The 15328-nt window shown below is 40.1% G+C and overlaps 3 protein-coding genes across 3 annotated transcripts; 1 reads left to right on the top strand and 2 right to left on the bottom strand.

Moving 5' to 3' along the window:
• Window positions 1-1714: 1714 nt before the first annotated feature.
• On the bottom strand, window positions 1715-4230 carry LOC106090404 (probable cytochrome P450 6a21). The gene is made up of 2 exons (XM_059370333.1): window positions 2246-4230; window positions 1715-2188 (listed from the first exon to the last, which is right to left on the bottom strand). The coding sequence occupies exons 1-2, from the start codon at window positions 3342-3344 to the stop codon at window positions 1770-1772; spliced, it is 1518 nt and encodes a 505-aa protein (XP_059226316.1). The 5' UTR covers window positions 3345-4230; the 3' UTR covers window positions 1715-1769.
• Window positions 4231-8409: 4179 nt separating this feature from the next.
• LOC106090403 (cytochrome P450 6a9) lies at window positions 8410-10160 on the top strand. The gene is made up of 2 exons (XM_013256569.2): window positions 8410-9658; window positions 9721-10160. The coding sequence occupies exons 1-2, from the start codon at window positions 8551-8553 to the stop codon at window positions 10137-10139; spliced, it is 1527 nt and encodes a 508-aa protein (XP_013112023.2). The 5' UTR covers window positions 8410-8550; the 3' UTR covers window positions 10140-10160.
• Window positions 10161-12837: 2677 nt separating this feature from the next.
• Window positions 12838-14879, bottom strand: LOC106090406 (probable cytochrome P450 6a21). The gene is made up of 2 exons (XM_013256570.2): window positions 13667-14879; window positions 12838-13545 (listed from the first exon to the last, which is right to left on the bottom strand). Exons 1-2 carry the CDS (start codon window positions 14694-14696, stop codon window positions 13127-13129), a joined length of 1449 nt encoding a protein of 482 aa, XP_013112024.2. The 5' UTR covers window positions 14697-14879; the 3' UTR covers window positions 12838-13126.
• Between the last annotated feature and the right edge of the window lie 449 nt (window positions 14880-15328).

Raw genomic sequence — 15328 nt, 5'->3', positions numbered from 1 at the left:
CGATCTTGGGTCTTGACTTTATGAGCCTCTAGAGGGCGCAATTCGTATCCGATTAGGCTGTAATTATGCACGTGGTGTTTTGATATCACTTCCAACACTTATGCGAAGTATGGTCCAAATTTGTCCATACCCTAATATAGCTGCCATATAAACCGATCTGGGATCTTGAGTTCTTGAGCTTCTAGAGAGCGCAATTCTCATCCGATTTGCACACATTTTGTACAACAGCTTCTCCCATGGCCTTCAACATACGTGTGCAATATGGTCTGAATCGATCTATAGCTTGACACAGCTCCCATATAAACCGAGCTGAGCCCCAAATCGGACTATAACTGGACATATCTCATCCTCCTCCTCTGTCCATATTCATTATTCTTTGTTTGCCTAAAAAGAGATACTAGCAAAACCTGAAATGGCCATATCTCCTTAACTAAGCCTCGTAGAGCAAAAGTAAGGTTAATTCGTGATCACTTCCAAAAATTCAGAAAACATTCATGAAAATCGATAAAATTATGAATTTTCCCTTACTTAGCCTCGTAGAGCAAAAGTAAGGTTAATTCGTGATCACTTCCAAAAATTCAAAAAATTAATGAAAGTTTAAATGGCCATGTCTTCTTAACTAAGCCTCGTAGAGCAAACGTAAGGTTAATTCGTGATCACTTCCAAAAATTCAAAAAATTTATTAAAACCGACCAAAATATGAATTTTTCCCTAGCAAAACTTAAAATGGCCATATCTCCTTAACTAAACCTCGTAGAGCAAAAGTAAGGTCAATTCGTGATCACTTCCAAAAATTCAATAAATTGATGAAAATCGACCAAAATATGAATTATTCCCTAGCAAAACTTAAAATGGCCATATCTCCTTAACTAAGCCTCGTAGAGCAAAAGTAAGGTTAATTCGTGATCACTTCCAAAATTCAAGAAAATTTATGAAAATCGACCAAAATATGAATTTTTCCCTGGCAAAACTTAAGATGGCCATATCTCCTTAACTAAGCCTCGTAGAGCAAAAGTAAGGTTAATTCGTGATCACTTCCAAAAATTCAAAAAATTTATGAAATTCGACCAAAATATGAACTTTTCCCTAGCAAAACTTAAAATTGCCATATCTCCTTAGCTAAGCCTCGTAGAGCAATAGTAAGGTTAATTCGTTATCACTTCCGAAAATTCAAAAAATTTATGAAAATCGACCAAATAATGAATTTTTCCCTAGCAAAACTTAAAATGGCCATATCACCTTAACTAAACCGCGTAGAGCAAAAGTAAGGGTAACTCGTGATCACTTCCAAAAATTTAAAAAATTTATGAAAATCGACCAAAATATGAATTTTTCCCTAGCAAAACTTAAAATGGTCATATCTCCTTAACTAAGCCTCGTAGAGCAAAAGCAAGGTTAATTCATGATCACTTCCAAAAATTCAAAAATAATTTATGAAAATCGACCAAAATATGAATTTTTCCCTAGCAAAACTTAAAATGGCCATATCTCCTTAACTAAGCCTCATTGAGCATTACTGGACTAATTTTCAAAGCCTGACTGGCGTTGTCCTACATACCAAGGGGATGGATGAAGGACTGGGATCCATCCCATCTAGAGGCGGGGAAAATAAACGACTGTACTTCGAGCGATTATAGACCAATCAGTCTGTCACCATTTTTTTACTTAAGTTATGTTTGGTTAAAAAGAGGAGAGAAGCTATGAAAAATGCTAATTTCGCTTTTGTTTTGTTGCCCTTCACTTTTATTGTTGAGCCTTTTCAAATTCAATTACACTTGTGTTACTCTTAATTTAATACCATTGGCAGGTGATATCAAAACATTCTTCGGTGTACATTTCACAGGTATTTCGGTTTGAGGGCATACCGAGAATTTGAAGTTCTTCAATAACAATATCAAACCGATTACAACTTGCATTTTACCAAAACGCATGCCTATACAATTGCGGGGACCATCTCCAAAGGGCAAATACAAAATGGAATCACGTTCTGCCAACTTTTTGGGGGAAAAATTTTCTGGGTTAAAACGATTGGGCTGGGGATAATACTTCTCATCACGTTGTATGGCAGCATGGGGTATGATGACAGACATGCCCTTTTTTATGACAAATTTGCGATTGTATGGTACCTCATAGTCCTCAGAGGCTTGGCGTAGTATAAAGGGCACCACAGGATAAAGGCGCAGGGTTTCTATAAAAATTCATTGTTTGAAAAAAAATTTTTTTTTCTTATTTTTGTTATTTTTACCGTTTATTACTTGTTCCAGATACACCATTTCCTTCATGCACTCATAGCTAAACTCCTGATTATGTTTTTCTAATACCCTTAAAACCTCCTCTCTTGCCTGGTCTTGTATTTGTGTGTTTTGAGCCAATTCGTAGAGGGCAAAAGCCATGGTGGTCGATGAGGTTTCAAATCCAGCCACCAAGAATACAAAAGCCTGTGCTGCAATTTCTCCAAATGTCAAATTGGTCAACTCCTCGCCAGAGTCACTTTTCATTAGTTTATTGTTTTTCAAATCAATCAACATATCCATGAAATCATTGCGCCTTACATTATTCTGTTCACGATAGTTGAGGGTATCTCTAACCAAGCCCAGAAAATATTCTTCTAAATCCGCAACGGTTTCCTTCATATGCAGACGACGGGCCAAATGGGGAAAATTCATGCGAAAGGCTATGCCTAGGGGTCCATAGCGCAGTTCATTCAAAGATCTTTTTCCCTTAACCCTAAAATGGGATTGGGGGTCCTTCAAGCTATTCGTATCAAGACCAAAGGCACATGTACCTATAACATCGGAGGTAAAACGTCCCATGAGATCGCTGACCTCAACGATTTCATTATGCTGCATGGTTTGCCGAAAGACGCGCACAAACTCCTTGCCTATGTCATGGATCAAGGGGAACATGTTCTTCATTTTTCCCGACGTAAAGGTGGGCGATAATTTATTGCGCATATTACGCCATCGGTTACCCTCCAATTTGAACAAATTACCCGAGAGGGGATCATCTTCGGGATTGTGAAACATACCACGATCACTGAATTTGGAGAAATCTTTGATGAGCACGAGTTTAATCAAATCAGGTTCCAACACAAACACTGAGAGCTTGGTAAACAAATAAAAGCCGACAAAGGGTCCAGTGTCTTTAAATTTTTCATAGAACCTCTGAAATGAATCGGCAATAGTTGTAGTCGTTAAGAATCCCGGTAGATTGCCCATCAGCCAATGAGGATCTTCTCCAGGAATGCCCAAACGTTTCCAATAGCTATGGTATTGTCTCATTTTTCGCCTAAGATAACCCAGAATGGCAACAAGAGTCACCAGCAGAACAGCTGTGAACATCATTTTTATTGACTAAATTATTTGAAGAGCAATTTCTATTATCTTCGATAATGGACGAGGGTGTTTGTTAAGCGATGATGTGTGTGCCGCTCTAAAACCAATAGCGTACTATTGTTCTATGGCTCTGATTCTAGATAGATATCGAGTCTCTCCTCATCAAAGCTGGAAAAGCTTTTCTCTCATTAGCAGTTTAAAGCTTTTTTGGTTCATTGTGGCATGGCAAAAACAATGTTCAATGTCAAACAAGTTGTAAATTAGATATAAATATGGGGAATTATTAATTGTCATGCATAGCCTCAACTCTTTTCTTTCATTTGCTTTTGCTTTTGTTTTAAATTGATGCACGCATTGCAAAGATATGGGGATTTTTTCATAATAACTCACAATTAATATAAATCATACGCCACATGGTCCAAATTGAAATGTTGAAATAAAAAAACATTATTTCAATTATAGTGTGGACAGAAGGAGGGTAACAGAAGCAACATCTCAAGGGGTGTGTTCTCGTCGATTCTCTGGAACGTCGCAAATTCCTATCGAGGAACTAAACCTGGTCTAAGGACTAAATCAAAGAAGGCGGAGATGGTGGTTTTTGACCCTGTTGCCAAAGAAGGTAAACTTCCTAGGTCTTACCCTCGATTGGAAACTGTCCTGGCAGAAAAATACGAAGAAAGGCACCCTAAAGGCAGTGTTATATACCCGAAGATGATTGACCGAACAACCATTATGCGACATATGGATGTAGGCTGCAAAGAGAAAGATTGCTGCCAGGAATTCGAGAAAGTGTAGAGTAGCTGAAAGTTATAACAGAACTCTACATGCAAAATTTTAGCCAAGTCGGACATAAATTGCGGCTTGCAAGGGCTCAAGATCTTAAATCGAGAGATCGGTTTATAATGGGAGCTACATCAGGTTATGGACCGATTTGGACTGCACCGTTGTTGGAAGTCATAGCAGAACTCCGCATGCAAACTTTCAGCCAAATCCGGCAAAATTGCGGCTTGTAAGGTTTCAAGAAGTCAAATCGAGAACTTCATCAGGTTATACACCGACTCGCGCCGTACTAAGTATAGTTGTTTGAAGTCTTAACAGATCGCCGCATGCAAAATATCAGCCAAATCGGCAAGAGCTAATGAAGTCAAATCGATAGAACGGTTTATATAGGAGTTATATTAGGTTATTGACCGATTCGGGCCGTACATAGCTCAATTGTTGGAAGTCATCACAGAACACCACGTGCAAAATTTCAACCAAATCGGACAAAAATTGCGGCTTGTAAGGGCTCAACTAGTTAAATCGGGAGATCGGTTTATAAGGGAGCTATATCAGGTTATAGACCGATTTGGGCCAACCTTGGCACAGTTGTTGGAAGTCATCACAAAGCACTACATGCAACTTTAGACCCAAATTGGACAAAAATTGCAGCTTCCAGTGGCTCAAGAAGTCAAATCGGTAGATCGGTTTATATGGGAGCTATATCAGATTATGGGCCGATTTAAATTGTACTTGACACAGTTGTTGGAAGTCTCAACAGAACAAGGCATGCAAAATATCAGCCAAATCGGCAAGGGCTAATGAAATCATATCGAGAGATTGGTTTACATAGGAGTTACTAGCTGAACAGGGCCCGCACCGCTGCGCCTTCTTTAACTCTCTTATATCCTTTTAGGGTGGGGACACTTCGCCCCGAATCCGGATATCGAATTCATGTCATTGTAGCCTATGACGGTGGACGCAGAAACGGAAGGTGTTTATCCCCTCTTAATGCTGGCGACATTTGCGAGGTACAATGCCCTGCATATTTTCCCCCAAAGAGGTGTAGCACTGCGAGACGCCGTTCGAACTCGGCTATAAAAAAAGTTCCCTTATCATCATTGAGTTAAAACTTGAATCGGAAAGCACTCCCTAATGTGTGAGAATTTGCCACTTTTCGGTTCCTGGTGGTAAGGTTCTTGCTAGGGTAATGTTCTCACTGGGAAAAGTATGGCACTTCAGACATTTCGACTCAAATATAGATATCAAATTCGTGCTGCACTTCCAAATCCCTTTAATATGAATCCCATATTGCCGTGTACGATAAATATGTACCGTTATTCCCAACGGAAATGAAGTTCAGTTTAAGGGGTGCTTTAGGGCGAACCAAAAAACACTTGGCTCCAAATTTGGATATTAAATTCGTTTCCTACTCTCAAGTTCCTTGCATTACAGTCCCATATTGTCATAATGAGTCAAATAAAGCCACCTAGACTTGAACGCAAATTTTAATGTCATATTCGTAATCTGACTTCCATATATCAATGGTCGGCTAATATGACCAATTGGGGGGTATTTGGGGGTTGGCGACCTCTTATTACTTGGGCCTAATGTTTTATGCCATATTTGTTATCTACTACCTAATATTTTTCAATTGAGTCCCATAGTGACATGAACTTCGAATATATTTGTTTAGAGGAGTTTTGGGGTTGGAGGGGGGCCCTTGGTACTTGCACCCAAATTTTAATACCATATTCGTTTTCTGCTCTCCAATACCTTTCATTTGATACCATTATTGTGCCCATCGGACCATTTTCGGATATGGATGGCGTTTTTGCGTAAGGGGGAGCGTCCGCCTCCACCCGATATCTAAAAATTATAAAGCCTATGTTTCCTTCCAGCCAAACGTACACAGTCTATGAAAATTTTAAAAAAATCGGTTCAGCCAAGTATCATATAGTCATAATGGCGTTTTTGAGGGATGGCGTGACCCCTTATACTTCTATCTGATTTTGTATGCCAGATTCGATATTTACTCCCGAATACCTTTCATATGAGCCCCATATTCAAATAAACATCCAAAATGTCTGTTTGGGGGAGTTTTGGGGTCGGAGCGGCCCGATGGGTACTTAGACTCAAATTTTGATACCATATTCGTATTCTACTCTCCAATACCTTTTTAGTGATACCTATATTGCCCCGATCGATCCACTTTTGATTTTGGGTTGTGTTTTTGGCATAAGGGGAGGGTCCGTCCCCCTTCTGATAACGAAACAATTATAATGGGTTGTCCAAAAAGTAATTGCGGATTTTTCATATAGTCGGCGTTGACAAATTTTTTCACAGCTTGTAACTCTGTAATTGCATTCATTCTTCTGTCAGTTATCAGCTGTTACTTTTAGCATGCTTTAGAAAAAAAGTGTAAAAAAGTATATTTGATTAAAGTTCATTCCAAGTTTTATTAAAAATGCATTTACTTTCTTTTAAAAAATCCGCAATTACTTTTTGGGCAACCCAATATAACCTATGTTTCCTTTCAAACCAACCTGCGAAAATTTCGAGAAAATCGGTTCTGCCGTTTATCAGTCTATACAGAATAAACAAACCGAGTCCCATGTATCCGTGATTGGCATGTGCCCATTTTGGGCGTTTTTTTGGGGGGGGGTCGTGTGACCCCCTATACTTCGACATGAATTTGTATGCCAGATTCTGTTTATATGGGAGCTATATCAGGTTATAGACCGATTTGGACCGTACTTGGCACAGTTGTTGGAAGTCATAACAATCCACTAGTTGCAAAATTTCAACCAAATCGGATAAAAATTTAGACTTGTATGGGTTCAAGAAGTCAAATCGGGAGATCGGTTTATTTGGGAGCTATATATCAATCTGAACCGATATGGCCCATTTGCAATCCTCAACGACCTACATCAATATTAGGTGTCTGTGCAAAATTTCAAGCGGCTAACTTCGCGCGTTCGACCGCTATCGAGATTTCGACAGACGGACTCAGAGCGTCGAGACGATCAATGGTCGAATATTTCGAGGTGTCACAAACGGAAGGGCTAGATTAGTATACCCCCATCCTATGGTGGTGGGTATAAAAACGTTGTTTTTGGCTGCAGTACACGGCACTGTTTGGGTTTACTGGGTGACGACACGAGGAGACGGGACAGACACTCCCTTAATATAAAGCGGGGTTTCGGTCGCGGTGGCTACATACGGCATTTTTCAGATTACTTGCGAGGCCGGCACGAGGAGGCAAGAAGTCACTTCGTTGATACACCATGAGGCTCGGTCGCGAGAGCGAATGAGATGCAAGAAGGCACACATCAATATACGACACAGTTCATTAGCGATCGTGAAGCTAAAAGGCAAGGGAGCTAGAGCCTGCAAAATATCGATATCGATACTATCGATATTTTATTTTTTTATCTAAATATCGATTGATATTTTTCCTATCGATATCATCGCCTATGTTACATTTTTGCAAAATTTAACAAAAATAAGAGATCGAACACTGAATATGTGCCATAAGATATAATCCGCCTATAGAGGGCGCAATTTCCATACGATTGGGATAACATTTTGAACAATGACTTCCACCCAACTTTATTAAATTGGTTTTTTCGGTCTGTGTATTGATATTGCTTCTAGATAAAACGATTACCTGATTTTTACTTCTCATTTTCGTTTGATATATAGGTGATGGGAAATAAACGATGGGAGGCCACCGCCTATGAAGCGGAACACCTGGGTTCGAATCCTGGACTGCACTCATTGATGTGGGAGAAGTTTGCCCCTTTTCCTTAGTGGAATGTTCATGGGCAAAATTTGCAATTTTGAAATAAACGATAGTATCGATACTATCGATAATTATTATTAGATATATCGATAATATCGAATGTAGCGATTATCGATAGTTTTCCAGCTATAATGGGAGCACTCTGTTCACACTTGGCACTAGCCGACGAATGGGCGCCAGATATGTTTCAGGCAGTAAGGCATTCTGCTCACTACGTCTGCACGGGTACTGACTCCTTGGCTGACTGTTCTCAGTACTCGATGTTTACCGCTTTAAAATCGGCCATTTCTAGACCGATAATGCAATTCAAAGCGAGTTGGGAGATACCCTGATGATTGTATACCGAAGAGCATGACTATTATAGCTCCCACTTAACCTCATACGTATGGATGTAGCGGCATGGTAAGTCGGTGTAATCTCAATTTTAAACAGATCAGTGATTGGTAAATGAGTTTTTTTTTTTTTTTTTTGTTTTCCGTTTTGTTCTGCTTCACCGGTTTTTTTTTTTTTTTTGTTTTCATTTCTAAAGCATTTAAAATTTTCGACTCTTATTCATGCCAAATTTTGTTGTGAGCTTTAGTCTTGTTAAGAATTTTACTGTGACCGGTAGTACTGGCGACGCTGTGCCGCTGTTTTACGCCACCAACAAATATGACGTTGAGCATTATTTTACTAACCATTGTCTATGGCCTCATCGCTTATGCCATTTTTACTCTGCGTAAGCGACACTCCTACTGGCAAACGCAGGGTGTTGCTTGTGAAGAACCCCATTTTTTATTCGGCAATTTATGGGGAATGCAAAGCAAACGAAGTTTTGCCGAAATATGGGAGCAGTATTATGAGCAGTTCAAAGGCTCTGGACCATTTGCTGGTTTCTATTGGTTTTCCAAGCCTGGCGTGTTTGCTCTAGACCCCGAACTTATAAAGCAAATACTGGTGAAGGATTTTACTAAATTTAGTGATCGCGGTTTGTATCACAACGAGAAGGATGACCCATTGTCGGGACAATTGTTTTTCTTGGATGGCCTTAAATGGAGGAATATGCGCAACAAACTCTCGCCCACCTTTACATCGGGCAAAATGAAGTTTATGTATCCCACCGTGGTGAGAGTGGGCCAAGAACTCATTGAGGTTTTGGAACAGATGCTAGAGCAAACAGCCGCTATGGGTGTTATCGAGGTCAAGGATCTTATGGCGCGCTTCACCACCGATGTTATAGGAACATGCGCCTTTGGCATTGACTGCAGCAGTCTTAAGGATCCCAATGCGGAGTTTCGCACTATGGGCCGCAAGGCAGTTTTAAACCAACGACATAATCGCTTCATTACCGCCTTGATGAATAGCTTCGCTGATTTGGCCCGCAAGTTACACATGAAAATGATACCCGAAGATGTGGCGGAATTCTTTATGCGCATAGTGCGTGAAACTGTGGAGTATCGTGAGCAAAATCAGATACGGCGCAATGATTTTATGGATATGTTGATCGATCTGAAGAATAAGAAACTCATAAAATCCGAACATGGTGATGAGCTGACCAATTTGACACTGGAGGAAATAGCTGCCCAGGCTTTGGTTTTTTTCAATGCTGGTTTTGAAACTTCATCCACAACCTTGGGGTTTGCACTTTACGAGTTGGCTCAAAATCAAGAGGTGCAGGATAAAGGAAGGCAAGAGGTATTGGAAAAGCTGGCGAAACATAATCAAGAATTTAGCTATGAGTGTATGAAGGAAATGCAATATTTGCAACAGATAATACTGGGTAAGGGAGTACAATTTTGGTAACTGTAGACAGTCTATTTAAGTATGAGACATAACCTTTAGAAACCCTACGCCTTTACACCGTTCTGCCCGTTATCAATCGACTGGCCTTGGAAGACTATGTGGTGCCTGGAAATCCCCGCTATGTTATAAAAAAGGGCATGCCGGTCTTAATTCCTGCAGGAGCTTTGCATCGTGATGAGCGCTACTACCCCAATCCCTTGGTTTTCAATCCCGATCACTTTTCAGCTGATAAGGTGGCCAACAGGGATTCTATTTTATATCTACCTTTTGGCGAAGGTCCTCGGAATTGCATTGGCCTACGTTTTGGAAAAATGCAGACAATGGTGGGCTTGGCATTACTTTTGAAACATTTCAAATTTTCTACTTGTGCTGAGACCCAAAAACCTTTGACCTTATGCAAGAAATCATTTTTGATAAGTACCGATAGGGGTATCTATTTAAAAGTTACGAAAATATAGATTTCATAGTTAAAAAACGAATGTATTTAATTTTATCTCATAATTATATCTAAAGAACAATTATATTTGGTAAAGCCTTCCAGATATTCCAAATTCGACGGGTAAGTCAGGCGGTACACTCCATCTTAATCTGGAGGCCAACATGGCGATGAGGTTAGTATGTCTGCCTATGACGAACAACTGGGTTCAAATCTGTGCGAGAATATCAGAATCATTTTTCTGCGCTAGCTATCGCTTTACCGGAACCGGATCTGGTAAAGATAGGTAAAACGCTTGTGACAAACAGCGACTCGGAGAAAGTCCCCACCCAGTTCCCCTTTTTTGGATCACTATAGGATATATTTTCAGGTGGAGCAAAAGATGGAGAGGAGGATACCATACAGAAACCCGAAAAAGACCAACTGGCAGAAGTTCGGGGAACAGATCCAGACGCTGGAACTCAGCGTAAGGATGCCGGACGGCTAAGGCGCTCTGGCCTGTCTTCGACCAGAGAAGGACGAAGGAGTTTCTGACGTTCGATAAGAGGTTGCTAAGTACATTGACAGCGGTCATAACCGTACACTGCGCCATAGGCTATTTTGCGATGCTAGACATTTCTAACTACAAACAGGGTGCCGAAACTATTGAAATCGATGGAAAAAGTGTATCGGGCTAAAAGTAGATTGCCCACGAATATTCCATTAAGGATCAGGGGCAAACTTCTCACATATCATTGAGTGCTGTCCGATTCAAGTTTAAGCTCAATGATAAGGGACCTCCTTTCTTTAGCCGAATCCGAACGGCGTGCAGCAGTGCGACACCTGTTTGGGGAGAAGTTTTTTACATGGCATAGTGCTTCAAAGATGTCGCCAGCATTAGGAGAGGATAACCATCGCAGAAAGTTGTTTTCTAATGTTCTCGCCAGGATTAGAATTCAGGCGTTGGGTGTCATAAGCGGATATCCTAGCCTTTACGCTGCAGAGGCCTACTTTTTAGGACTCTCTGAATTTCTTTTCAAATATTCTCAACTAGTATTTAGAAATCTGAAACTCCCTACCACATTGAATCCTCTGGCCACATCAAAACCTGCTTCTGGCATTTTTCGAAGTACCCCTTCTTTTTATCCTTCCTCTTTCTCTATATCTTACCCTTTCTCCTGAGGTTTAAACATTAAAAGTTGAAAAGTTATTTAAGAAATTCGTCCCAGTTAATTGAAAAAATAATCCTCCACATTTCTTTTTCTACATCAAATTTATTGCCAAAAAAAGTTAATAAATAAAATAAATTAATGATTAGACACATGTTTTTTTATACCCTCCACCATAAGATGGGGGGTATACTAATTTCGTCATTCTGTTTGTAACTACTCGAAATATTCGTCTGAGACCCCATAAAGTATATATATTCTTGATCGTCGTGACATTTTATGTCGATCTAGCCATGTCCGTCCGTCTGTCCGTCCGACCGTCCGTTCGTCCGTCCGTCCGTCCGTCCGTCTGTCTGTCGAAAGCACGCTAACTTCCGAAGGAGTAAAGCTAGCCGCTTGAAATTTTGCACAAATACTTCTTATTAGTGTAGGTCGGTTGGTATTGTAAATGGACCATATCGGTCCATGTTTTGATATAGCTGCCATATAAACCGATCTTGGGTCTTGACTTCTTGAGCCTGTAGAGTGCGCAATCCTTATCCAATTGGAATGATATTTTGCATGACGTGTTTTGCTATGATATCCAACAACTGTGCTAAGTATGGTTTAAATCGGTCCATAACCTGATATAGCTGCCATATAAACCGATCTTGGGTCTTGACTTCTTGAGCCTCTAGAGTGCGCAATTCTTATCCGATTAGAATGAAATTTTGCACAACGTGTTCTGTTATGATATCCAACAACTGTGCCAAGTATGGTTCAAATCGGTCCATAACCTGATATAGCTGCCATATAAACCCATCTTGGGTCTTGACTTCTTGAGCCTCTAGAGTGCGCAATTCTTATCCGATTGGAATGAAAATTTGGACGACGTGTTTTCTTATTATATCCAACAACAGTGCCAACTACGGTTCAAATCGATCCATAACCTGATATAGCTACCATATAAACCGATCTTGGGTCTTGACTTCTTGAGCCTCTAGAGTGCGCAATTCTTATCCGATTGAAATGGAATTTTGCACGACGTGTTTTGTTATGATACCCAAAAACTGTGCCAAGTATGGTTCAAATCGGTCCATAACCTGATATAGCTACCATATAAACCGATCTTGGGTCTTGACTTCTTGACCCTCTAGAGGGCACAATTCTTATCCGATTTGAATGAATTTTTGCACGAAGTATTTCGTTATGATATCCAAAAACTGTGCCAAGTATGGTTCAAATCGGTTCATAAACTGATATAGCTGTCATATAAACAGATCTGGGGATTTGATTTCTTGAGCTTCTAGAGGGCGCAATTCCTATCCGATTTGGCTGAAATTTTGCATGACGTATTTTATTTTTACTTTCAACAACTGGGTCAAATAAGGTTCAAATCGGTTCATAACCTGATATAGCTGCCATATAAACCGATCTGGGATCTTGACTTCTTGACCCCTAGAGGTCGCAATTATTATCCGATATGCCTGAAATTTTGTACGATGGATCCTCTCATGACCATCAACAAACGTGTTTATTATGGTCTGAATCGGTCTATAGCCCGATACAGATCCCATATAAATCGTTCTCTCTATTTTACTTCGTGAGCCCCAATGGACGCAATTCTTAAACGAATTGGCTGAAATTTTACACAGGCCTCCAACATATAATTTAATTGTGGTCCGAACCGGACCATATCTTGATATCGTTTTAATAGCAGAGTAACTCTTTTCTTATATACTTTTTTGCCTAAGAAGAGATGCCGGGAAAAGAACTTGACAAATGCGATCCATGGTGGAGGGTATATAAGATTCGGCCCGGCCGAACTTAGCACGCTTTTACTTGTTATAAACACAAATTGTTATTCTTGAAAGAAAAGATTTTAAATTTTAGTAACCTTCAATACTATACCCTTCGCTGGGGTTATTAGCATTTGTTTCTTGTCAAATTCCATGGGGATTTGTGTTTTGGAGCATGCGGAAAATCGGAAATTCTTCAATAGTATGGTCAAGCCTATCTTCGTTTGCATTTTACCAAAACGCATGCCAATACAATTGCGGGGACCATCGCCAAAGGGCATATACAATACGGGATCACGTTGTGTCACTTTGTCGTGGGAAAAGTTTTCAGGATCAAATTTATGGGGATTCGGATAGTAGCGTTCATCAAGGTGTATGGCCGAAATGGGTATCAATACCGGCATGCCTTTCTTGATGACATATTTGGGATTACCAGGCACCTGGTAATCACCTATGGCTTGGCGATTAAGCATAGGGGCCACGGTATACATACGCAAAGTTTCTGTAAATAATGAAGATACGGGAGCAATAAAAATAAGGGATAATTTATTTTTTGTAAATATTAAAAATGAGGGATCATATTTTCAAGTTTATTTTAAGTCTTGTTTTCCCTTCCTTCTCACCTGATATTATTTGATCCAAGTACGGCATCTCCTTCATACTCTCATAGCCAAATTTATGATCGTTCTTCTTGTACATCTCCAAAACTTCTTGGCGAGCCTTCTCCTGTACATCCTGGTTGCGAGCCAACTCATAGAGAGCAAAACTCATGGTGGTCGATGAGGTATCAAAGCCTGCATTGAAGAACACAAAGGCCTGTGCGGTTATCTCTTCCATGGTTAAATTTGTCAAATCATCTTCTGACTTTACCAGCTTCTTGTTCTTCAAATCGATTAACATGTCCATGAAATCATTGCGCCTCACATTGTTCTGCTCCCGATACTCCACTGTTTCCTTGACAATGCGCAAAAAGAAATCAATGATCTCTTGGGGAAACAGCTTAAAATGCATTTTGGCTGCCAGTTTGGGAAAACTGTGTATAAAGGCATTCACCAAATTGCCATGTCTCTGTTCTCTGAGACTACGTCTACCGAATTCCCGAAATTCGGCATGGGGATTTTTCAAGCTACCACAATCAATGCCAAAGGCGCATGAGCCTATGACATCTGTGGTAAATCGTGCCAATATATCCTTTATTTCTATTTCAGGATTATCTTTGGCCATTTGATCCATAACCTCAATAAATTCCTCGCCTATTTGGGTGATGATGGGAAACATGAACCTCATCTTGCCCGAGGTAAAAGTGGGCGAAAGTTTATTGCGCATGCGTCGCCACTTATGGCCATCGACCAAAAACAATTGGCCCGACAAAGGATCATCCTTTTCATTGTGAAAGAAGCCGCGATCGGTGAAATTATTGAATTCCTTGATGAGTATGTCTTTCATTACAGCTGGCTCCAAAATAAACGCTGCTGGCTTATAGCCAAAATAGAAACCGGCAAATGGTCCAGTGCCACGAAATTTATCATAGTACTGCTGCATGATATCAGCAAAACTGCGAGTGTTGTTCAAGCCTTCCATGCTGCCCAAAAATGGATGGGGTTCCTCATATGCTATACCTTTGGTTTTCCAATAGGAGAAATTCTTACGCATTGAATAGACCAAGGCCCACCGCTATGGATAAGAAAAGCCAAACAACCGCCATTGTATTAAACTGCCAGCCGAATTTTTTTCGATTATAACTGATCTATGGGTACTCGCTCAATTATTCCGATAGCAATTTTAATGCCGTTGTGATTTCTTTTAAACTGAATTAAACTTGTGGTGCTCTAACGCCATGCAAAGAAACTCACTTAAATACCTCCAGGTACAATATTTTAGAAATAACTAATAGCAGAGTAAAAGAGAGAGAGAGAGAGGGACATAAGCCGTTAGGTATTGTGGTTGTTTATGTTTCTTTAGAACAGTGATGAGAAAACTGATATTGAGAACTATGAACAATTTGAAATGGTACCTTTTTGTTACAACCTCCACCAAAGGATGGGGGTATGCTAACATCGTCATTCCGTCTGTATCACATCGAAATATTGATCTGAGACCGAACAAAGAACATATGTTTTTGATCGTCTTGTCTTTGTTAGTTGATTTAGCCAGGTCCGTCAGCCTGTCCATCCGTCTGTTTGTCTGTCACGCTACTTTCGGTGCAGTAAAGGTAGGTGCTTGAAATTTTTGAGCAAAGACTTAGTATAAGTGAAGGACGGTTGGAATTGTAAATGGGCCACAAC

The sequence above is a fragment of the Stomoxys calcitrans genome, chromosome 5 (genome assembly GCF_963082655.1).
Source record: "Stomoxys calcitrans chromosome 5, idStoCalc2.1, whole genome shotgun sequence".
Classification (NCBI taxonomy): domain Eukaryota; kingdom Metazoa; phylum Arthropoda; class Insecta; order Diptera; family Muscidae; genus Stomoxys; species Stomoxys calcitrans.
This window is presented reverse-complemented; position numbering and strand designations above follow the sequence as displayed.

Coding starts and splice junctions, on each gene's coding strand:
- LOC106090403 (XM_013256569.2), top strand. CDS start 8,551: ATGACGTTGAGCATTATTTTACTAACCATTGTCTATGGCCTCATCGCT. Junction 9,659..9,720: donor TTTGCAACAGATAATACTGG/GTAAGGGAGTAC, acceptor CATAACCTTTAG/AAACCCTACGCCTTTACACC.
- LOC106090406 (XM_013256570.2), bottom strand. CDS start 14,696: ATGCGTAAGAATTTCTCCTATTGGAAAACCAAAGGTATAGCATATGAG. Junction 13,546..13,666: donor CTTGGATCAAATAATATCAG/GTGAGAAGGAAG, acceptor CATTATTTACAG/AAACTTTGCGTATGTATACC.
- LOC106090404 (XM_059370333.1), bottom strand. CDS start 3,344: ATGATGTTCACAGCTGTTCTGCTGGTGACTCTTGTTGCCATTCTGGGT. Junction 2,189..2,245: donor TCTGGAACAAGTAATAAACG/GTAAAAATAACA, acceptor GAATTTTTATAG/AAACCCTGCGCCTTTATCCT.